The sequence below is a fragment of the Alligator sinensis genome, unplaced genomic scaffold, assembly GCF_000455745.1.
Source record: "Alligator sinensis unplaced genomic scaffold, ASM45574v1 scaffold498_1, whole genome shotgun sequence".
Taxonomy (NCBI): Eukaryota; Metazoa; Chordata; order Crocodylia; family Alligatoridae; genus Alligator; species Alligator sinensis.
The window spans coordinates 157,435-181,128 of NW_005842469.1; the positions used below are offsets into that span (position 1 = coordinate 157,435).

General features: G+C 43.3%; 1 protein-coding gene across 2 annotated transcripts in view; it reads right to left on the minus strand.

The window, feature by feature from the left end:
- The window catches only part of RERG (RAS like estrogen regulated growth inhibitor), a 168,946-nt gene that overhangs the window by 27,101 nt on the left and 118,151 nt on the right, over positions 1–23,694 (minus strand). For both annotated transcript variants that reach the window (XM_006030859.3, XM_025212533.1), the window contains exon 3: positions 4,662–4,718. In XM_006030859.3, coding sequence (XP_006030921.1) covers positions 4,662–4,718 — 57 coding nt within the window. The remainder of the gene's footprint in view (positions 1–4,661; positions 4,719–23,694) is intronic.

Here is a 23,694-nt window from a genome sequence, read left to right on the forward strand (position 1 = left end):
GTCTCCTTGCAGAAAAGAGTGGGGAAGGGGAAGCAGTCCATCTGGGATGTTAGGGGACCTGACCATTCACTATCACCTTATGTGTAACATGCCACACATTCAAAATAAAGCACAATACAATTAAGCATGAAAGGTATTCTACATTTAACAAGTTACATCCTTGTGGCTTGATCACCATTTTTGTGACGTATTATCAGGTGATGAATTGCTTGAACGTGGGGCATATTACACATATAATTGCTCCATTGACATATTAGTCACACTTTAAATATATTGTTTGCCAGGGTTTCAGTGAAACTATTGATATTACAGAAGAACAAGTCATTTTACAGGCAACCCCTGCTTAGCATTCTTAATTGGTTCCTGAAAAAAACAAGCATTAAGTGAAATGAGCGTTAAGTGAAACCGGAAGTTTTTGACGACCCAAGATGGTGACTAAGTGTTTTTAATGACCCAAGATGGCAACTGTAAGCATTATAATGAAACTCGCTGAGCGCCAAGCGGAATCAGGTATCAATTTAAAATGAGCGTTATAGCAAAACAGCGCTAAGCGAAACAGCATTAAGCAGGGGTTGCCTGTACACTGCTGTTCAGTCTAAACAGGACTAATGTACTTCCAGTGCCTTGGAAGGCATGTGCATTGGTATAAATGGAAACTGTCCGTGGATTCCAGGAGGGGGGAGATCAGTGGAAGCCTAAGAATCTGATGGAAGAAATAAACCTTAAAAATGACTTTTCTGTTACTTGCAGCTCCAGTGGTTCTAGCAAAATCTGTTGTTGCTTAGTAGCTGAAGAGTTTCCATCGATTTTATTTCTTCATTTTCAAAGTCACTTGACAAACTTTCTTGTTCTTAATGCAAAGTACATATGCCACCTTGAGGTATGGCACCTTGATATATTTATATTTTTCAAGTGAAATAGATTAATATAATTGTGTAGAAGAACAAAGAAAACTTCTTTACATACAATGTTACAGAAAACTCACTGTTAAGAAAGAAGAAAGAGGCTTATGAAGACAATGGAAGCTCGGAGTGGGCCCCAAGGAGGACTATTCCATGACGGCCTGCATTTGCAGGGAACAGATAAGAAAGGCTAAAGTGGTAACTGAACTTAGATTAGCAACGGGAATCAAGGACAACAAAAAGTCCTTCTTTAGGTACACAGGGAACAGAAGGAAAGCAAATAGGAGTGTGGGGCCATTGCTCAACAACTCAGGAGAGCTGGTTACCGGCACCCAGGAGAAAGCTGAACTCCTGAATGACTGAGGATGAGCACCCTTTGGTGATGGTAGCAAGATTATGAAGAAATCAAAAGATCACAAGAAAAAAGGTGATCTTGTGCCCACTTGCTTCCTGTGTAAGCTAATGCAAAGCACATTGATGTTTTTGAGGGTAGCCTCTAATATTGTGTAGCTCAATATTTGGGCTCTAACATTTAGAAACATTAGGTTAGGCTTTCAGTGGTGCTAAGATCATAGGAAAGTAGGGCTGAAAAGGACTTCATAAGGTCATCTAGTCCAGACCCACTCTGAAGGTAGAATCATCCCTAACTAAACCCTTCCAACAATACCTGCCCCAAGACAGATAGATCCCTGGGGAACCCCACTTAATACCTCTTCCAATCTAGACATTGAGCCATTCATGAATATCCTGAGCTCTAAAGACACGATTATTTAGTGTACTTGAAAAATCAGGCCCTAGACCTCAAATTCTCCAAAGTGACTGGTAACTTGGAGTAACTCATTTTTGCACCCGATTCTCAAGAGTGCCAAACACTTGCAGAATTGGAACTGAAGTACAGGGGTATGCATCATCTCTACTGAAGAGCAGGGATGCTTCAAATTCGTCCCCTAAAACAGACACACACAATGAGAGGCTACTTTTTAAAACTGCGGACTGAATGACTTTCATAATACTACATTGGAAGTGAGTAGATAGTCCAAAAGGTACTGCATTTATTCACATATCACACACAACTTTTCTCTTTAAATTAGCCTGCACAAATTGGGGTGTCTTAAAGGAGGAAACTGATTTCCAAACGATTTGTTTAAAAGTGTTTTTGGCGTACTGATAGATGACTTCATATCATGACTTCACACAGGTCTACCACTATTTCTAGTTGCATGTTGACATTATATGCCCACACTTGCTGAGTCAGCTTTTACCATAGGTGAACACCTGTGATCATGAGTGGAACAAAGTGGTTTTATGCATTTGTTACTTATTAGATTAAATGACTTATTTTCAAGGAAAAATTTTCTTTTGCCTTCCTATACCAAGGTGCATCTCATATTTGGGAATATATAGTAGGTAAAGATGTGCTTCATTAAAGACTTTTCCTAGCTGTCATAGGGGACTCCTACTCCTATTACTAGAAGGAAGAAAGCAGGGCAGAACAGAGCCAGTGAAGCAAGTGCAGCCTGCAGGGAACCTAACTGCAAGAGACAGCAGATACAAACAGCACAATTAAATGGATCTAGCAGGATCCAGCCTGCAGACTACATAGCTGCTGATTCAGGAGTTAGCAGCACCTGGGTCCTGTCACCAGTGTTTGGCCAGAAGCGTGTGGAGACCCTTTGAAGGGGAAGGAGCTCAGCTGGGAGCCTCAAAAAGCTAAGGAGTTTATGTTAGATTATTGATTTCTTTTTAGGTGTTGGCTGACCAGAGTCCTGAGAGTGGCTATAAGGGGTAGTTGGAGGCCCTGGAGGGAGGGGGAAGGTGTCTTGTGTAGGCACTGAATGCTTGGAGCCCTGCAACGAGCAAAAACTGGGGGACCAGCTCTGCAAGAGCCAACAGCCCATGGTTTGAATAAGCAGAGATAAAGACAAGACTTAAAGGGCCAGTAAATTAATTTAGAGCAATGCCTGTGAGGCATGGGTGTGGCTGTGGGAGTGACTGAAAGCCACAATAAGAGCCCTGAAGGTATGGTTAGAGCCAGAAGTCCACATATAGGGCCAATAGGGATGGGGCCCAGTGCAAGAGAGGCAGGGTCAGTGCCCACTTGAAAGGAAAGGGAACTAGGGGCAGAGAAGCCCTAAGGATTGTGCTGAAGGAGAAGATGCAAAAGGAGCTACTTTGGCCTCCAGTGGCAACTACCCAAGGTAATCATATTGGCCATCTATACATGTGCCAGACATCTGCTCCAACATGTGCTAATTAGTTCATGTTGGAGCACCCTGAGTTAATCAAGTCTACTGAAGCATGCTAATTAATGCACTCCAGCAGCCCCACGTCACATCTATTCAGTATTCCTGCACTTCAAGATGGCAGCAGGGGTACTTAAACTAAACCTTGTCAACCAAGCTTTAAGTTCAAGCGCCCCCGCTGCCATTTTGAAGTGCAGGATGTTGAATACATGTGACGCTGTGGGCACTTTAATTACAGCAGGTCTCAGAGCTGCTCTAATTAAAAGGGGCCCCCCTTTCACCCTGGAGCACATGATTCGGTGGCTGAATCTCCAAATCTGAATTGAATCAGGAGACCCTTTAATCTCTCCGAATTGAATCGGAACCCTCTGAATCGATTCGAAGAGATCCAGAGATTCGGACATAAACACAGCTTTAAATGTTTTTTCTATATACCTCTAGGTACCAGGTGGCTTGTGAATGCTGAGATGCTGGGGCAGATGCAGCATCCCACAGAAAGACAGGGGGCTTCCCAGTGCGCTTGGCAGCAGACCTGAAAGTGGACCACAAACACTTCCAGTCCACTTATGGCCCCCCACTCCGCGCGCTTGGTGACTGGTGCCTCCTGGATCTGGCGGGGCTCAGCAACTGGTACCTCCTGGGTCTGGGTGGGGGGCGGGAGCACCCAGGGTCCCCCCATGGCTGATTGCCAAGCTGGAGGATCATGGGGGGGGGAGGGGCACGCGCTCCCCGGCGGACCTGGAAGTGGACCAGAAGTACTTCCAGCCCACTTCTGGGTTCGCCACCGAGCACGTGGGGGGCCTCCCTGCGCTCCTGTAGGACACTCCATCCAACCCACCATCACAGTGTTCACAAACTGTGCCTGGTACCTTGAGGTATGTAGAAAAAATATTTAAAGCTGTGTCTATGTCTGAATCAGCATCAAATCTTCAGTTTCGGATTTGGCCAAATCGAATCGGGGATAGTGATCTAAATCAACTAATCGAATCACTGTCCCTGATTTGGGACAAATTTGAATCAAATACGGACCATTTCGCACACTCCTAATAGGCAGTTAGGGAGGTTGGAAGGGGCAGCAGGTAGAGCTGACTACCAGGGGGCATCAGGCACTGCGTTCAGACCTCCAAGTCTATTACACTAGTCCTCTTAACTTCCAAAAATGCTGGTCAGTTATTCCCAAGTAGAAAAGTAACACTCACTAAACATGTTCCTGAACAATTTCTTAGGAGAAAATACGGCCCCTTCAATGTCAATGGCAAGCTCCCTTTCAACTTCAGTAAGGACAGAATTTTTCACCACATATTTAACTAGCTTTTGCTTGAATGCATTTCTATTCCTTGATTCTGCCATCTTAGCTTGCAGTTCATTCTAGCTATAAATGTCAGAGAAACCTTTTAACATCAAATACAAAGGAAGACTGAGTTTTTGTACCTTTACTAAGTGACTTGCCTTTACTTCAATAATGCCAGCATTTGTGGCATTTGATTTTAAGCCTTTAGAATAAAATGTAACCTACCTAGAGTAGGGTCATACTCCCAGATGAACCGCTTGGTCAGGAAGCGTACAACAAGAGCTGGGGAAACAAAAACATTCAGATTAAATTCTTAAAACTACCAACTTGTTCTTTTTACAGGGATGGGACTTTTTTGCTGTTAGATTCACAAAGCAATTTATTCATTAACTTACCCGTGAGTGCATACAAACATAAAAAGCTATCCTTTACTAGGTCAGGCCCTAAGGTCCATCTGTCTCAGTACCCTGTTCCTCTGAATGGCAGAGTGATGGCTGAGAGAGAGGGTAAACAGGGCATGTCCAGAACTCTGTGTCCACACATGCAAACACGCACATGCTCCTCTCCCCCTGCAGCTTCCAGCATTCAGAGGTTTAGGAAGTTTTGATTCAGAGGCTGCACCTGTATCTGCCATGTTCAATACCTACTGATGGATCTTCCCTTCATGAATACCCTTTTGACCTGGTTTAAACTATCAGTCTCCACAACATCTTGTGGCATTGAATTCCACAAGTTAATCTGCCTTTACTCAAAGGCCCAAATCCAGGCTTGTGCACCATTTAAGCCCTACTTAAAGCCCTCAAAAAAGACTTAAAAATATATACTGTATTTACTTGACTATGAGGTTTTTTCCCCCCTGTTCAACACAGAGAAAAAACCTCTCATCTTATATTTGAGTATGGGCCAGACAAGCAGCTGCTGCAGATCCAGAAGGGGCCAGGGTGGCTCATGTGGCATGTAGGGGTGCATGGGAAAGGGGCACATGATGTGGAGGAAGCACAGGGAAACGGTGTGGGGTGCAGGGGGTAACCCAGTGAAGGGGTTTCAGTGGAGAGGGAGCACAGGGAATGCGTATGCAGTGCTGGGGAAAGCACGGGGAAGGGGTGGCAGGGGACCATGGATGGAGGGACATGCAGAGCAAGGGGAGTGTGGGGAAAGGGTGCAAGGGAAGAGGAGTGACAGGACCACAGGGAATGGGCATGGGGAAAGGGATGCACAGAGCAGGGGGAGCAGGGGGAAGGGGTGTGTGGAGGGGAAGGGGAATTGCTGCAGCTCCAGCCCTGTCCCTGACTGGGGCTCAAGGCTGAAGTCAAAGCTGCTGCTACTGCCTGGCCCAGCTGGGTGCTCCATGCCCCCAGCAGAGACAGAGCAAGAGCAGCTGCAAAAGTAAGGGGGATGGGGGCCAGCATAAAAGCAGAACAAGTAGTAGGCGGGGGAAGGCACAGGGGGGAAATGAGCATAAGGGAGGCAGGCATGGGGGACAAGGGGTAGGAGGCAGGCTGCCTGTCTTCCCCAGCCACTGCTTTCCCTGTAGCAAGGAAGGGATGTATTTATGACAATCCTCCAATAACTAGATTCTAGACACGGAAAATTAAAACAATTGTATAATTTTCCATGTCTACAATCTAATAATTTGAAGGTTATTTTAAATTTGAGTAAATATGGTATATAGGTCGTAATTGCTCATATGTATCCCATTTTTTCAGACTGCGGTGTAAATGCTCTAGACAAGGTTGAGATGGCACTCCATAATGTTGTTCCTTCTTTTCCCAATAGCTTATAACTTTTTCAGACATACACAGTAATGAATAAGTTACCTACTGAATATCTGCAGCATTTGGACCAAATGATGTGGACTTTCAAAACTTATTAGTTATTTTTTACGCCAATTTAAAATTGTTTCAAGGTATGTGTGCACCACACCCCTGCCATTGCCAGGGTCACATTCCTCCCCCCGCACCTCCCAACATGCTCACTCTTCCCACTTGCAGATGCCAAACCTAGAATGCAGCAGGGAGGTTGCTCTGAGGCTTTCCTCTGTATCTGCTTTTGAGATGTTTTCCTCTAGATGTTCTGGAGTGCCCCATCCTCTAAAAGATGAAGCCCTAAAGCCCCTTTAAATTTCAAGTCAGGCACTCAAAAACCAAAAATCCGAGCCACTCAAAAGAATTAAGTAGTTCTTTTTGAAAATCTTAACCTGGATGTTTTATTCATTAATCTGATGAATAGTCTGCTGCTTCCTCTGAAACTGAGCAATTCTCAAGTCTTCCCCTGCAATAATTTACCCTCTTTATCTTGTCTACATTTCATCCAGAGTAACCAGTTATAACACTTTAAAGCTAATGGTATGACCAATTTAATTAATGAAATTGCAGATCTACAAGTGAACCCTGGAATGAATATATTGCATTAGAATATACTGCATTAGCATTAGATGTGTCATGTTAATTTTCATTCAAGAGCAAAGTCTTGATGCTTATGTACCATATGCTTTTGCCTAATCCTGTCTAATTGTATAAATATAAGAAGATTTGAGTTGGGTGTAGATTAAGCTCAAGCAAAGAAAATGTTAAAGAAAGGAATGTTTTTTGCACATGTAGTTCTATACATAGAAGTCTAAAATATTGAATACCACATACCAACTGAAACGCTCTCTCCATAACAAACTACACACTCCCAGAGCTGGGATAATTATGCTGTTGCTTTAGCCACGAAAACACAGGTCACCACTATTTTAGCTGTAAAAAGAGCTCTGCTGACTCTTAACTAAGATGATCACATTATAGTGTTTCCAAGTTGCAGTAAGTCATATGGCAGCACAGCATTACATTTTATAATCCTATTCCAAAAGATATCAATAAGGAATAAACATTTTAACCTCTATGCACAAGAGTAGGTTTGGCCTCAAAACTATGCACAACAAAAACAGTGAATAGCTTTATTTTTAAACAATCTATTATTTTTTCCAATATAGACAGACCCTGAGCTTTGAAGACACGTTTGGAGCGGGAGTAACAAGACTTTTCTAAGAAAAAAATGAGAGCATTAGACAAAATCCAAATTCAAACAAGTTAAGATGGAATGACCTACATATTTTAATTATTTTATCTTTTTATCTTCATAGAAATATTCGGTGTCTTCCAAAGTTCATGTTACAGTTTTCAGGCCAGATTAATTTTCCAAGCCAAAGTTTTTATGGTTTAATGAAAGAAGTTAGCTGCAAGTGAGAGACCATATTTAAATATGTAGGGGAAATGTTTTAGATTAAGATTAACATCTCAAAAGTACCTTTTGAAACTTTTGACTACTTCATTTCTTAGGCCTGATCAAAGGAAAGTAGGGCCAAAACAGGAGGTCATCTAGTTCATTCCCCCGCTGCAGGCAGGATCATCCCTGACTAAACCATCCCAGCCAAGTGCACCTGTACATATGCTCCGACGCATTCTGATTAGAACATGTAGGAGCAGACTTGATTAATCCCCAATTAACTGAGTCTGCTGGAGCATTGTAATCAGAATGCTCCAGTGTGATACAGTGTCTTGTGTATTCGGCTTCCCTGAATTTCAAAATGGTGGCAGGGGCACTTTAACTAAAGCTCATCAAACAAGCTTTAGTTAAAGTTTCCCCGCCACTATATTGAAATGTGGGATGCTGAATACATGAAACACTGTGGGCATTTTAATTACAGTGGCTCCTGAGAGCTGCTCTAATTAAAAAGCCCCCCACCCCCAACACCCCAGAGTACACGTAAAAATGCCCCAAGTGTCTGTCCATCCTGCTCTCAAAAATTTCCAGGGATGGAGAGTCCACAGCTTCTCTAGGTAGCCTGTTCCAACACTTGACCATAGTTGGAAAGTTCCTCCTAATCTCCAATCTAAATCCCTCTGCTGCAGCTTTAGGCCATCACTCCTAGTCCAGTCCCTTTATCTCCATCCTCTCTGTAATCTCCCTTTGGGTAGCTGAAGACTGTTATCAAATCTCCCTCCAAACTAAATAAACTTAGCTCTCAGTCTTTCCTCATACATTTTGTTTCCAAGGCCACCAATCATTTTTGTTGCTCCACACTGGACTGTTTCTAATCTGTCCACATTATTCTTGAAGTCTGGGGCTTAAAACTGGACACAGTACTCCAGGCAAGGCATCACCAGTGCTGAACAGAGCAGAAGAAGCACTTTCCTTGATTTGCAAGTGACACTCCTGTTAATATACCCTACATTCTGTTGGGCATTTTTTAGAGTGTTTTTTTTCAGTGTAACCCCGAAGTCCTTTGCAGTACTGCAGCTAAGCCAGTCTGTATTTGTGCATGCAATTATTCCATCCCAAGTGCAGGACTTTGCACTGTCCTGGTTGAATCTCATCTGATTGACTGCAGACAATTTCTCGGGTTTATTCAGGTCTTTCTGGATCCTAGCCCTGTCCTCCAGAGTGCCTGAAACTCCATACAGCGTCATACAAACTACTTCACAGTTAGGGCGGCTAGGTGCTGGAACCAACTTCCAAGGGAGGTGGTGCTGGCCCCTACCCTGGGGGTCTTTAAGAAGAGGCTGGATGCCTACCTGGCTGGACTCATTTGAGTCCCGTTTTTGTTTTTAGGGTTTTTTGTTGTTCTCCCGCCCTGGCGGGGGGTCGGGCTAGAAGATCTATTAGGTCCCTTCCGACCCTAAAACTATGAAACTATGAATATGCAGATCTGCTAAACGTGCACTCAGTCCTACTGTTCAAATAATCAAGAAAGATGTTAAAAATTCTAGACCCAGGACAGACCTCTGGGGTACCCCACTTAATACTTCCTCCCAACTGAGCGATTCGTGAGTACCCATTGACGACGATGATCCAACAGTTATGTATCAACCTCATGGTACTTTTGTCTAGTCTATATATCCTTAGCTTGTTAATGAGAAAGTCATGGGTGACAGTGACAAAAGCTTTGCTGAAGTCAAGGTATATCATATCCACTGCTCTCCCCCAACCACAGAGCCTGTCAACTTATCATAGATGGAGATCAGGTTGGTCAGGTATGATTTGCTTTTCGTGAATCCATGCTGGCTGTTCCTTATCACCTTGTTTTCCTCAAGGGGCTTCAAAATAGATTCTTTGAGGACCTGTTCCACAGTCCTTCCAGATATCACATCTGAGGTCAAACTGACTAGTCTGTAATTCTCCAGATCCTCTTCCCCTCCCCACCCATCTAAAAGATGGGAGCTATATTTGCTCTCTTCCAGTCATCCAGGACTGAAGTAAAAAAAAGCATTCAATACTTCAGCCTTCTCCTCATCAAACATGACTAGGTTGCCTTCTGCATTCCAAGGGACCTATGATTTCTTCATGCCTGTGTGATACTTTTATATGCTTCCCTAGTATTATGACCAAGTTTCCACTCTTTATAGGATTCCTTTTTATGTTTCAACTCATTGAAGAGATTGCAGTTCAGTTTCCTGTTGCACTTATTCTTCCATTGCAGCAGGACAGCTTACTTCTATATCCTTAATATAGATTCCTTAAAGTACAGCCAGCTCTCCTGGACTTCTTTTCCCCTCAGACTGGCCTCCCTGAGATCAATTGCCTGTGAACTGCTGTGTTTCCCTTCCAGTGGATGTGATGGTAATTAAAGTCCTCCACGAGAGCCAGGTCCCTCAATTTGGAAACATCTGTTTAAGTTGTTTAAAGGAGGTCTTGCCCACTCTTCCTCCTGTTTTGGTGGCCTACAACAGATGCCTACCATGACACCCCCATTGCTGCTCTCCCTTCTGACCTTTACCTAGAGCTTTTCACAGGCCTACCTCCCACTCTGTATTGCACGACAGAACACACATACAATTTCTTTATATGTAGGGTGACACCTCCTCCTTTTTCCCCTTGCCTGTCCTCCCTGAATAAGTTATACCTGTATAACTGTCAGCAAAGGACATGATTTTTCCTTTTAACTAACATAATAGCTGTAATGTAGATTCAGGTGCATAAAAATAGAACTCTTTACATTGATACAGCATCTTTCACTTTACCATACTGGAACAAGCTATACCTGAATATAATCATTTTCATGTTGATATAACTGCATTTAACAGTAGGCCTTGTCTGCTTGTTTTTTTGAAATTTTAACTATGTTACAGCAGCATTTCATTCTTAGGATTTTCTTTTTCATAGAATGTATAGTTTGGACTGTAAAAATAACACATGGCCAGGGTTTTCCTGATAAATTTCTAGAAGGCATCCCAACTACAACATTTCTTTTCAGATGAAGAAATTCAAAATGATTCCTATGAAACCTGTACCATATTAGATGATTAAATTTGCTCAGTCATGGATCCAGTACTAATAGCTTGTGATCAGGTCCAACCAATCCATCCTGGAATTCAAAATACTTTGTGAAAAGATGCCATGAAGTTTTCATAGACATTGAGAAAGTGGCATGCATTTCATACTCCCAGGAACGTTTTGCTGATGTGGAAAATCTTACACAAAAGACTGAATAATTTTATGGAAGCTCAGTGAACTCTGAAGAGGGCAAATTTCAATCTCTTTTAATTTCCAAAGTTAGATTCCACATAGCTCTAGTCCTAACCTTTTTAACCACTTCTGATTTTTTTCAGACAGAAAACTCCACATACATATAAACAATCCTGTCAAAAGGAAAAGCTAGATGCAGCTTTCATTGTGGAGGCATTAGTGCAGCACAGTGCTATGCTTGATGAGTTCTCATGAGATGCATAATCATAGGTGGCCAGCAACAGCCTTTCACCACGTGTCTGTATAATCTCAGCTGAAGCACAGAGATGTGATCTGTATAATACTATGCAGCGAGAGAAAGGCAGGGTAACAACACTAAGCACTGGTGTCCCTTCTGTTTATTCAGCTGAGTAAGGGAGTTGTTGCTGAGGTCACTGGTAATAAATGTTATCCATTACACCCCTGTGAGCGAGCAGTTGAAAGATTTGTGTTTGATTTATATTAGGTGGCAGCTTCTTTTACCTGTCTGACTTCTGCAATCCTATGTTGAAAATAACATTTAGAATTGGATACTTGCCTTCCTGTCACAGCACTATTACTGAGCTTGTCAGCAGAAGCAGTGACAAATTGTAACAGCTTGTGCTGAAGTCCCCGTCTTGGTTTGGAGTGGCTCATAAAGACAAGGGTCAGGGAATTAGGGAATCTATTTGCTTGCTTTCTCATGCAGACAACTTCCATTTCTGTATTTACAGGGGTCACTTATACAGAAATTGAAGTGTCTTTGATTCAGATAGGAGATAATAAGGGGTCAGGAGGGAAGTTGGTTAGGCAGCTGAAGTCTGGGAAGATGAGGATGTGTGGACTGAGAGAAAGAGCCATTTGGAAGGAAGGAAAGAGTTTAGCTGTCTAGAGTTGACTTCAAAGATCATGGTGTAGGAGGAAAATCAACAAGGTCAGCAGAGAATTATTACTAAATGCCACTACCATGTTTTTAAGCCCCAGGGGCAAGAAGAGACAGCAACATTAGTTCCACTGAAAACAGAGAGAGAGGTTTCACTGCACAGATGGGAGCTGAAGTATAAAGGATTATAGATTAATATGAGTTCCAGGAAAACAACAGAAAGTAGGTTTTATGCATTTCCATCCTGGCCTCTGATACTCTAGAAATAATAAATAGCAATACATTCAGGGGGAAACAGAATGCAAGGAAGAAAGGTAGGAAGAAAGTTGCCAGATGAAGGGCCAGATGGTCATTAGTTTTGCTTGCTGGCACTCCCAGCAGGAAGGCAGAGATTGAGCAACTCACCTGCTTACCCACTGTTGGTATTAAAGCACAGATATGGGTTTCACTACTATAATTTATAAAAAGTTGGAGCTGAGGGCAGAATGGCACTAAGTTGGAGGGGCACCTGCTTCAGGTGGTATGTGTTCTTAGAGAGCTTTTACTGTGTGAATTTTTTGTGCATCTAATATGATACTGCAGACCTCTGCTCCACATAGGGCAGCCATTTTGAATGGTCTGAATGGCAGAAGGTGGGCAGGCCAATCCCTTCCCCTGGGCAGCTGTATCCTTGGCAGAACCAGAACAAAAGAAGGGCCAATCTGCTTTTGTTCAAGGTGTTCCGGATTGGTCACTTCTTACTTAACTTCTCCCTCCTGTGTACCCACGCAAGAGAGCACTGCAATCCATCTCATTTTGCTTTTCCATTTTATGGAGAGGAAAACTCACATTTTTTAAAATCTATGACTCTTGTCTGTTTAGGTTGTAATTTCTTTGGAATGGGGGGGCATTTCTTGTTATATGACACATGCAGTGCCCAGCACATTGGGACGCCACTGTCAGATACCCTGTAGACATTATTGTAACAAAATGACAATTTTGTCTTGGCCATGGCGATTCAATAATAGAGCTGGGAATAGAACCCCAGCATCCTGACGTGAGGCCAGAGACAAGTTCACTGGGTCATGCTGCCTCCCACAGAGATGATCCCTCTAGGACAGTTGTTAAAACATTTTATTTACACTGGGCTCTTACATTGCTAAAATTACATCACTTATTTTAGTAAAACAGCTCCTGCCCACAGAAGACTCAGATCTAGCAAACCCTGTGTTCCTACCCAAGAGCAAGGCAGTAAGTTCAGATTGCTGTCACTGGCACTGTCAATGATTGATATGTCTGGGGAGGGCAGTATATCTATGCTTACCATCCTATGCCCTGAACTATGTGGTTTAGTGACACAATGGCATATTTTTTGTTGTTGCCACCATTGAAAAGCATCTGCTACCACATAATCTAATCAGATTTCATTGCATATAGAGCAGTTTATGAAAGGTATCATATGACATGGTTACTTGTGATAGCAAGAGATAAGACGCATTGAGCTTAGACAAAGGTGCTCAATCCCTGGTCCATGGAGTCATCTGACCTGTCAAGCTCCCCGCAGGTCCAGAAATTTGATGGTGGGGAAGTGGTGGCAGCATTAATTGCCACTCTTCTAATGCCACATTTCCAGACTGTAGGGAGCCCAGCTGGCCAGATGGTGTGGTCCTGTTCACTGTACAGGGCATGTGGGGTTGGAGTGGCAAGGTGCCTATTCTGGGCATGCAGATTGGGGTGGTATGAGGTCTGATTCGGGTGTGTGGGGTCAGGGTGGGGTCTGATTTTGGCAAGTAGGGTCAGACCAGGTCATGTGTGGCTAGGCACCATGTCCGATCTAGGCATGCATAGCCTAACCCCACTCACTGACCCGGCAAAGGATCCAGCCCACAGACTGGCCTTGTGCCATTCCTGTGGGCTGTGAGTCTGAGTGGTTGAGCACCATTGAGCTAGGAGGTCCTTTCCAATACTATGTCCTTATGTACACATTTAGAGGAACATCAGTTCTTTTCAGGAAAAGACTCAATATCTCCTCCCTGCCTCTTCAAAACAAAATCCATTGTTAATGATAAATTCAGTCTAGGTAGTTACTTTTACCGGGGGCTTCATCCAAATCTCACTTGTTAAGACTGCAGAAAGAGATGCATTTTATAATACTTCTGGAAGGTTGCAGGACTTGGGCTCAACCTGAACCCTAATAGCAATGAATTTCACAGATCGCTTTCTCCACAAAGAACACTCAGGTTCTTTTCCAGAGCATTTTACTACTTGTGAAATGTTTCAACTTACAGACCTGAAAGTATGGAAACTCAGACAGACCAGAATTTGAATCTTCATAGCACCTTTTAGAGACACAACAATCATATTAAGGGAATCAATGTAATAGCTCAGCTAAAAGAAGATTAAAGTAGTCAAATTCTGCCTTCCTTCAATTCCTTCAACTTCTTTCAAGTCAATTTTGTGTTCTGGGATTTAAGTGAGGGGAAAATTTGGCCCATAAGGTTCATTCACTCAATTGTAAGTCTCCTACCTCAGAAGTTTTTCTTGGAAAATAAACATGACTGTCTGTCAAATACAACCTCAGATTGTACTGAATGTAATGAAGTTACACCAGGAATTAATGTGGCACCTAATCTGAGATTTTTAGGTGTCATAACAAATTAACTTCAATGGGATTTGTGTGATGGAGTCCCTTTCTCAGCTTTAAAAATCTCACCCTATATCTTTTGGAACATTGTATTAAACCATCAGGTCTTACTTAGATCCTTGTTTGGATTAAGTGACAAATAAATGCTCTGGCTCTTGTTAAATTTGCAATCCGCCTGAATATGTGTCTTTGTAAACTTAGTATTTTACCAACCAATACAAGCAGAGCTTTTTGTGGGGAGACAAAATGGAAGCAGAGTTCTACTTAAAAAGAGAGAGAGAACCATAGTTTAAAATTACACTAACACAATTAATAGTTCTCCAAAGTGAAATGTTAGGCAAGGATTTCAAGCCATAAAGAGGACCTTAAAGTAGCCACATTATTTAAAATAACAGCTTACCTATTCTTATTACCATGACATGCTAATCTGTAAACTATATTTGGTAAGAGAAGCTAAAGTGGCTAAAAACAGTTGTTGCTATGATCAAAAGACGTTTCCACAAAGAAGCTACTTATTCTTAAGAATGTATAGTTTTCTTACAGGGTTCATCTATTATTTTTCCTCTTAGTGGCCCCATACATATCTGAATTTGATCCGACTTGCAGCAGATGGCAAATTCTGGATGATAGTTGCACAATATTGTGGCATTGTGATATACTGTTTAAAGGTATTGCATCCAATCCAAGGAAAGGTTGTTTAAAACCAATGCTACAGAAGAATGTTATTTTTTTAAAATGAAAGTCTCTTAGGAGAAAATTCCATATGATGTTTAGTTATTAAAAGATGCTCATCCTTTTCATATAATAAGCTCATCCTTTTCTCTAGTGGGTAAACATTTTCATACAACTAGACTCTTGTCTGCAGACTCATGAAGATAGCCTGCATCAGGACATAGTGCAATGCTTTCATAGCTGCAAGAAAGAGACACTTAATTAAAAGAGGAAAGAGAAAGACATATTGGAGTTTCTAAAGCACAGTAGTGATGTGTATCTATTCTCATTTAAATTTATAATAAAATTCCCACTAATGTGGATGGAAGCAGTATTAAACCAATGCTTGCAGAAAATGGTGAAAGGTGCAAGGGTAGGGGGAGAACAATCACTGCTCTTTAGCGTTTTTCCACCATCACACTGTAACAGGGAACTCCTACCCCTGTTACCAGGAGGGTTTGAGTAGGTAAAGGACTAGGGATCAGGCAACTAATGAGGTGTTCCTGGCCCTGGGGAAAGAGGGGTGAGAAGGACCGGTCAGGTGGCTGAAAGGGGGCTGGGCTGAGGAATATAAGCCACATCCCTGAGCTGGAAAGGGCAGGTGGCCCTGCAAGCTGCAGGGAAAGGAGCTCCTGTGTAAGGCTGCCACATAAGGCAGGCTGGCAGGTATTCGAGCAGTTCCAGAGAGCTGAGAAGCAGCAGCCAAAGGGAACTCCTAGCTTACAGAAAAGTATTAACCCAGGGTTTGGAGGAGTTTGTTTCACAGCCATTGTGCTGGCGTTTATGTTGTGTTTACATACTGGAGGACCAGATTGTTGCTATAGGGGTGATGGAGGCCATGGGCAGGGGTGCTTTAGGGCGTTCTACTTGCAATAAGCACCAAGGGTCTAGGCCCTAGGGCAGAGGGGCAAAGGCTATTGAGATGCAGGTGAACCCCAGAAAAGGGGGGCTGCTGTCAGCGCAAGGTTGAACCCCAAAGACTGAGGTCTTGAACAGCAGGCCCCTGGGGAAGGGTACAGCCAGAGGGAAAAAGGGCCAAGGCTGTGACAGCTGAGACCCCAACAAGTGCCTCAGAAACCTACAGGTGTATCCCCCTTAAAGGGGAAGCACCATGAGAAGACAAAAAGGCCCCAGATGTGGCTACCTCATGAGATGACTACTGCCTTTCAAGGACCCCTCCCCATTAACAACATCAAAGGCAAGGTAGGTGAGAGACTGGAGGGAAAGGAAGGTTGGGAAGGAACTGGCAAGCAGGGCACATCTCTGCAGGTCCTACAAGCACATCAGAGAATCATTCTGAACCCCAACCTACCTGCAGCTGTATTAAAGATAAGGCTGCCACTATTAATACACACTTCTGTTAGGGTGACAGTATTTGGCTCTTGGGGAGCACTGGATTTGCAGCTGAATAAAGGCTTTTTTCTGTGTTTCAGCAGAGCTGCTGACCACAAGGCAGAACGATATATTAAAACTAACATTGCAAACAGGCAATGTTTGCAATGTTAACTACCCCAGTTTCCTAACAATGGGGTAGTGTGTAGAATATATGATGTAAGAAGAACAAGATGCGGCTATCATCAGGAGATAAAGCAGAAGCAAGACCTTGGAGATGGTGTTGAAGTCAGCAAGAAACCAGAAAGAACCAGCAAGGGACTGGAAGAAGCCGGGGTCAAAGTCTTACGCATGCAATCTTAGCAGAGAGACATGTAAATGACTGAAATGCATAGGCAATTCCATGCTAACAAAACAAACAGTAAAAAGAGGTGGAGCTTAAAAGGGGAGGGGATATGGGTGGAACAAAGGAGGAGCGAGGATGGAATAAATGGTAATGAGCATGAACCAAAGTGTATAAATATGGAAAGAACTATTGTTCAAATGCAGGCCCCCTGGTTCATGGACTGTGCGTCTGTGAGGGACCTTTGTCCGAAGCTGTCTCCATTCTGAACAAAGCTGTTGCAAGCAATTTGTGCTGGTGTTTGCTCCCTGCTTGTTCTGGCTAATGAGTAACAGGATCCATGAGCAATTGGATCGTCATCTCCCTAGTTGTTGGGCGCCGCATGGAGTCGGGGTCTAACAACTTCTTTATTCAATGTTTAAGAGGCTGGAAATATACAAAAAAACCTACTGGTGAAAACTTCTGGTTATTATCATACTCTAATACTAATAAGTAAAAGTGTCTATTATCCTAGTAATACTGTGGTAGCTTCAGGATAAAAGAATTATCTTTTTAAAATCCAGTGTATACTAATCAACATGAAAGAATGAATCTATTTCATAAAACAGACAAGAAAACAGTATTTCATTCCATCTCTACTAAATAGGTCGATTTTGCAATGATATTCCAACCTGTTACCTTCTCCCCTACAAGGTGTTTTTAATAAAGGTTCCTGTGCATAAAATATGAGAACAGAATACAGAAGAGGTATAACTAACTCAATATTATCTAACTTATAATGTGCTGTTCTAAAATAAAGTTGTTTAGCTTACAGAGTTCCAAATATAAAAGATAAATAACTATGCTGAGGTATCTAGTGATTCTGAGTATTTAAAAACATAGAATGTAATGTTCAGGCTTCTACCATTCCCTCCTCTCTTGACTTTTTGTATATCTTGCTATAGCACTCCTCTGAGAAGATTAAACTTTCTGGTCTGGTATTACTAACACACGATATTCCAAATGCTTGTATATGTGGGCATGTGAGTGTGTGGGTCTGTTTGGACAGAGAAGTGAGTTTAAAATGAGGATTTACAAATACAGTTGTTTTGATAGTGCTGGAGTGATGAAATAGCCATGATGGGTCAGGAAATGAGAAGGGGAAAGATTTTTGTGGATGTCCTTCATTGGACCAACTGCATGGTTGAGACAGACATAAGACTTAGGTCTGATCTCAATTGTGCAGTTGGTCCAATAAAAGATATCATTCACAAAAGTCCTTGCCTCTCTCAAATACAACTGCTGCTTTTCTAGATGAAGGGCATACCATTTTCTGGACCTAAGTTTTTTTTTTCTTAAGGTACTGAGTAAAGCAGGTCAGAAAACAGATGTTTCTTTTTCCTTTGAAAACTTTTGACTTACCCCAAAAATAAAAATGTTAAATCTTGGCCAAACCTCAAAGCATGTTAGGTAAAACAGCAACAATAATCATTTTTAATTAGTTTTGCTGCACCTGAATGGATCCTAAATTCTTGGATTGACCCAAAACTAATCGGGGGATTCTTAGTGTAAATTAGTACAGCCTGTTATTCCCACACTGTTTCATAGTTCAGTTATGAAAGCCTGGATGAGAACAGCCATTCTAGTTGCACACGCTTTCCTCTATATTGAGAAGTGTGAGGTAGGAGCTCTACTAACTATTAACTATGATTCCACCAATAGTGAAGCTATTCTTGGGTAGCTGGTAGGTCTGGTATTCCAGCATTCCCACACTGAAGATATTTTCCCTCAAACAACAGAGAAACTGGAAATGAATTGTGCCTCTGAGGGGTATTTCTTAAATAAAAAGTCTCCTGGGATGCAGCAGCTTACTCATATCCCCCCTTGTTCTTCACTGTCCTAAAAAGCACAATGAAATCCAAGAAGTTTAGAAATGGGGTTTTAGATTTGTAATCACACTTACGTTCTTGTGCATTATTTAAGTGGTAGGAGGTAGTATGCCACACATGTTTTTCTGCTTGGCTCCATCAGTATCTGCAGAATTTAAGCGTCCTTTAAAATATTTGAGTGTCCTTCAAGGATAGACCACCCCTAAAGATAATCAACCACTTGTAGGTTTGGCCCTCAGTCTTAATGCAAGATTACACCATACTTTTCTAGCCTCAATGAAAGTAACTTTCTGAATGGGCCATGATGTGTTACTGTGTTGAGGAGTCTGCATAGAGATAAACCAAATGCATTGGCTTGGAGTGGTACTGTGGTGGCTCCAATTTAGCTCTGAAAGTACTGACTCTGAAACCTAAGGGCAAAAATGTAAATGCCAGCATTGCTACTTACTTCATTTCAAAAGGATCACCAGTGTTCATATTCTGCATTGTAGTCTAATTCTGAGATTAACACTACTTTCTCTTCCCAATCTATTCCTTAATACTTATATTCTCTACAACTTTAGTTGTCAAACCATTGAATGATATGAGGGAAAGATGAGCTGGTTTGCATCAAATAATTGAACTGTCTTGAAATGTATTTTGTGATTTGGGAACAGCTATCATTTTTATCTTCTTTTTTGCAAATGCATGTTTCCTGGCTTTGACTGCAGTCAGACAAAGCAATGCCGAATTATCAGGAGAAATCTGTTTTCTGTTGCTAGGATCATAAGACTGCAAGAGGCCTCCTAGGCCATCAAATCTATTCCCCTGTGTTCACAGGCAGGGGCAGATCCAGGATTTCCCAAAGTAGGGTGTGGAAACAGCATCCCATACTGCAGCAGTAGCAGTATCCCCTGCTTGCAGCCTCCTCTGCCCAACCAGTGCAGCCAGACTATACTGTGGGAGCCCCTGGTCAAAAGGCAGGTAAAAATACCCCCTCCCTTCCCCTTCCTGTTGAGAGGTGGTCCCCTCCCCTCTTCTTTTCCTCCCTCCCCTCACTCCCCTGCCTACCCCTGTTGTATTCTCCACGGTTGGGGGGCAGGGAAGTTCAAGAGCCAACTGGCTGAGTAGGAGCTGACTTCAGCTGGCAATGGGATAGCAGCAACAGGGAATCTGGAGAATTCCTGGAGAGCTCCTCCCACCTGGCCTGGTCACAGTGCAGGGTGGGGGGACCCGTCCATCATGCTGCCCTTGTCCCCATCCCCAGCTGAGCCCAGCCCCTGCACAGCAGGCAGGAAGCGCGCTGGTGCTTCTCTCCCCTCAGGACAGGGTGGAAAGGCAGGTTGGGGTGGGGAGGAAGGGGCAGGGATCGGGCCTTTCTTTGATCAGGAAGGGGAAGGGTAAGAGAACTTTCATTTGTTTTAGGAACTTTAAAAAGTCCCTGGAGACTCCATGTCACTGCACCACTCTGAATCTGCCCTTATGCACAGACAATGAGTACTCAAGGGAATTCCCCAAATCACCACTTCAATCCAGCTCTAAGGAGGAAATGCTAGAGAATCTTACAAAAACATCCCTCCAAACACTCTCTTACTCTCTTTTGGCAGACAAAAGGCATTCAGGTAAACATCAGGACATTAAAGACTTACATCATGCCTCTTACCAGTCTATCATTCACCCATCAGTGCTTAGGACTTTGCACACCTCTATAGTGTGCATGCAGTAAATGGAAGCATACACATGGCATGCTGAGGATGGAGAGATGGAGCTTCGAGGAAAAAAGAATGTGGGGAAAAATTACTTGGATTTTACTATCCCCTTTTTGTAAGTCTGAAGAGATCAGACTTATAAACATATAAACTTGATAAACACTACAATGCCTTTTCTTACCTTTCATAGAAAATGTGTATAAATAGCATTTTGGGACTTACTTGATTCCAACTATACAGTTGGGTCTTTTCATATCAGTCTCTTGGCTAAATGGAGGTTTAGAAGCAGATCATATAAATATGTGTTTAACACTGGCCTCTTTGGTCTCTCTGATGAGCTACAGCCAATGATATGAACACTGCAACTGGAGAGGTTCCCAAAATAATTAATGGCGAGTGCAGTAAACGAGCACATACAGTGGAGTGACTGACAGGCCACAGCAGCATTCAGATGCCTTTTGTTATTTATTATTGCTATATTTTCTTAAAACCACTTCCAAAACCTGCTGGTAAACTGATAAGCACTTTGCAGGCTGCTCACATACTTTGTCTTTATATTTTGCTGCTGTTGTTTACTATCAAGACATCTGCTCCTGCTGCTTGTTTACCACCTGGAAGCCGAATATCCTCTGTTTGTAATATAATGGTTTCCACAGTAAACAACTTTACTGTCACATACAGGATTCAGAGAGTGGGAGAGGGAGAGAGAGCAGCAAGGGCAGAGGAACTCTTAAAAAACAAAGGTCCTCCATGCAAAGAAACACACACAGAGGACGTGTTCAATAATAAAAGCCAAGCTGGTTTCAAATGCTGCAGGCTATGCATGTCTAAACAAGGAAGTCTGTTGTAGTTTTTAAAATATGGGACACACATATCATGCTCAAAAGAAAAGGCTAAAAGATGCCATAAAAAATCCTGACCTCTAAAAGGCAACCACACACACACATATTTAGACTTTGACTGAAGACTGAAACAAGTTAGATTAGTGTAGTGTGGGGAGAGAGATGTTGTTTGCACCAGATGGGGACCTTTCTTTTAAGCCCCAGAGAAACAACAAAATGATGTCAGAAGAGAATGATGTGTATGGTGACTTCTGCATGTAAAGACACAATCCAAATGATTTGTGTAGGTATTCTTAGAGCTGTGTTGATGGTAAGAGTTAAGAAGGCAAGGCACAGTTCCTTATAATACATTGTTTTCAGTCAGGTTTGAAGACCTTCTTTTGGGTACGTACAGCTGCTACATTACATCAGCTTATTTCAGGTTAGGTCGATCTACGTGTCCATCTGTGCAGGCACTGAGTGGGATTAAAACAGGCAAAAAATGGCAGGCCTGATCTAAATTAGATCACCTGAGGAGGTGAACTAACTTAGATCAGAAACAAGTTAACTTGCTCTCTCAAACGTCTGTATGCGTTCAGTGTGCGGTACCAGGGTTGGGAAAGCTCAACTACTTTCCCCAGCCCCAGGGCTGTGCTCTTCCTACTCCTTCCTGGTGTAAGTTAACTCACAGTCCCCTAGCATACCAGCATGCTTTGCAGGCCTGGGCTTGGCTGTGCTGTCTGTTCCAGCCCACTAGGATTGGCCCCACCCCTCTTCTCCCTAGCCAGGGCACTATTACAGCTCCAGCTGGCTGAAAAGGGGGTGGGGGTGGGAAACCCTGCTCTGGAGTGCAGCCGGGTCTGCCTGGCAGGAAGGCAGCAGCCCTAGCCAGGTGTCCCTTAAATGTGTGTCTATGAAGTTCCTGAGCTAAAACTTGCAGCAGATTAAAAAAAAAAAAAGTAAAATGCATTAAATATGACTAACTAAGTCTATGGGCACCTGTAATAATTTTCCTGTATGCAAGTTGCTACAGAGGCATTTATTTCACGGTCAGTGTTTTAAGATTTGTTTCTCACTTTGATGTGCTTAGGAACAGCTGGATCTAACAGTAAGGTGGGAAGGAAGAGGCTGCAAGGGGAAGAAGTTGCAGGGGTGGTCAGAGAGCAATGGTGCTACCTGACCTCCCAGATTCATTTTCCTTGCTGTAGCTTTGGAAGGGGGACAAATTCAAGGCAAACCTCCAATAATAAGATTATTTACCTGGATAATGATAAAAAAAATTATAACATTTTTCATATATAGAATCTAATTATGGGAGGTGGTCTTATATTGAAGTAAATATGGTAAATAGCAGCATCCTGGTAAGACAGGGGTGGGCAATTATTTTGGCTGGAGAACCACTTTAGGAATTTTGGTGAGCTGTTGGGGTTGGGGGGTGGGGTGCTGACCCAGCCTGGCACAGAAGGCCAGGTGGAAGGTGTCAATTGACCCAACCTAGCCTGGGCCAATCTGTCCCACACCCACTGCCAGGGGCCCTGATGGAGCAGACAGGTGGCTGGTCTCCATAGAGACCAGTGGGGACCCTCACAAGCAGAATGTGCTTGGCCAGGTGGATGGAACGGGGCCACAGGCAGGCAGAGAGCAGCATCTGGGAGCAAGACGGATAGACAGGGGCTGGGATGTCAAGGCCGTGACAACATGGAACTGGGGCCCAGGGCAGAGCCACAAGCTACTCCCTGCATGGCAGGGATGTGCTGGGAGCAGATCATGGCTCTGCCTGAGCACTGGCCCCTGCTTCTTTGTTCCACTCTAGGATGCCAGTCCCCACCTACCTGTGGTCCCATCCCATTTGCCTAGGTGACTGCACCCTGTCTGTGGTGGTCCCAGCTGGTTTCCATGGAGACCCCACCCAACCAGCCATGCCCCCCAGGAAATGGGTACGGGCCAGACAGGCTGGGGTGCCCGGGCCCTGGGGCCAGGTCCATCAGTGGTGGAGTCACTAGTGATGCCAGCTGGAAGGAGCCATCAGTGCAGAGGCTGCTGGGAAGCAGAGTCCAGATGCCATGCCACCCCCACCCCCACCCCGCTGCATGCCTGGGGGTGGTGGGATCACAGCCCAGGTTGCCCCATGCCTGGGCCAGGCAGGGCCAATGGATCCGCCTCAGACGGGAAAGAATCCCTTGGTGGGCTGGATCTGGCCCACGGGCCGTATTTTGCCCACCTCTGTGGTGAAAATACTCTGTCTGTACTGTAGATAAACAGAAGACTTCAGACTCCGGAGAGCTGTTAGCTGTTTACATAAGCTCCATGTACTAGTAACAGCACTCTATTCCCTTAAATTCATTTTTGAAAAGAGCTAAACAAGATGAACAACTATAATCTTAGTCTACAACGACCACTGTAGGCACTGACGTTGTGTCAGTAGCAAAGCAAGCACTATTATTAGAAGCAAGCTTGGGATCTGGAGATACTATCCTGGGAATTGTTCACAGAGTAAACTTTAAAGTGAGGTAAGACATGAAAA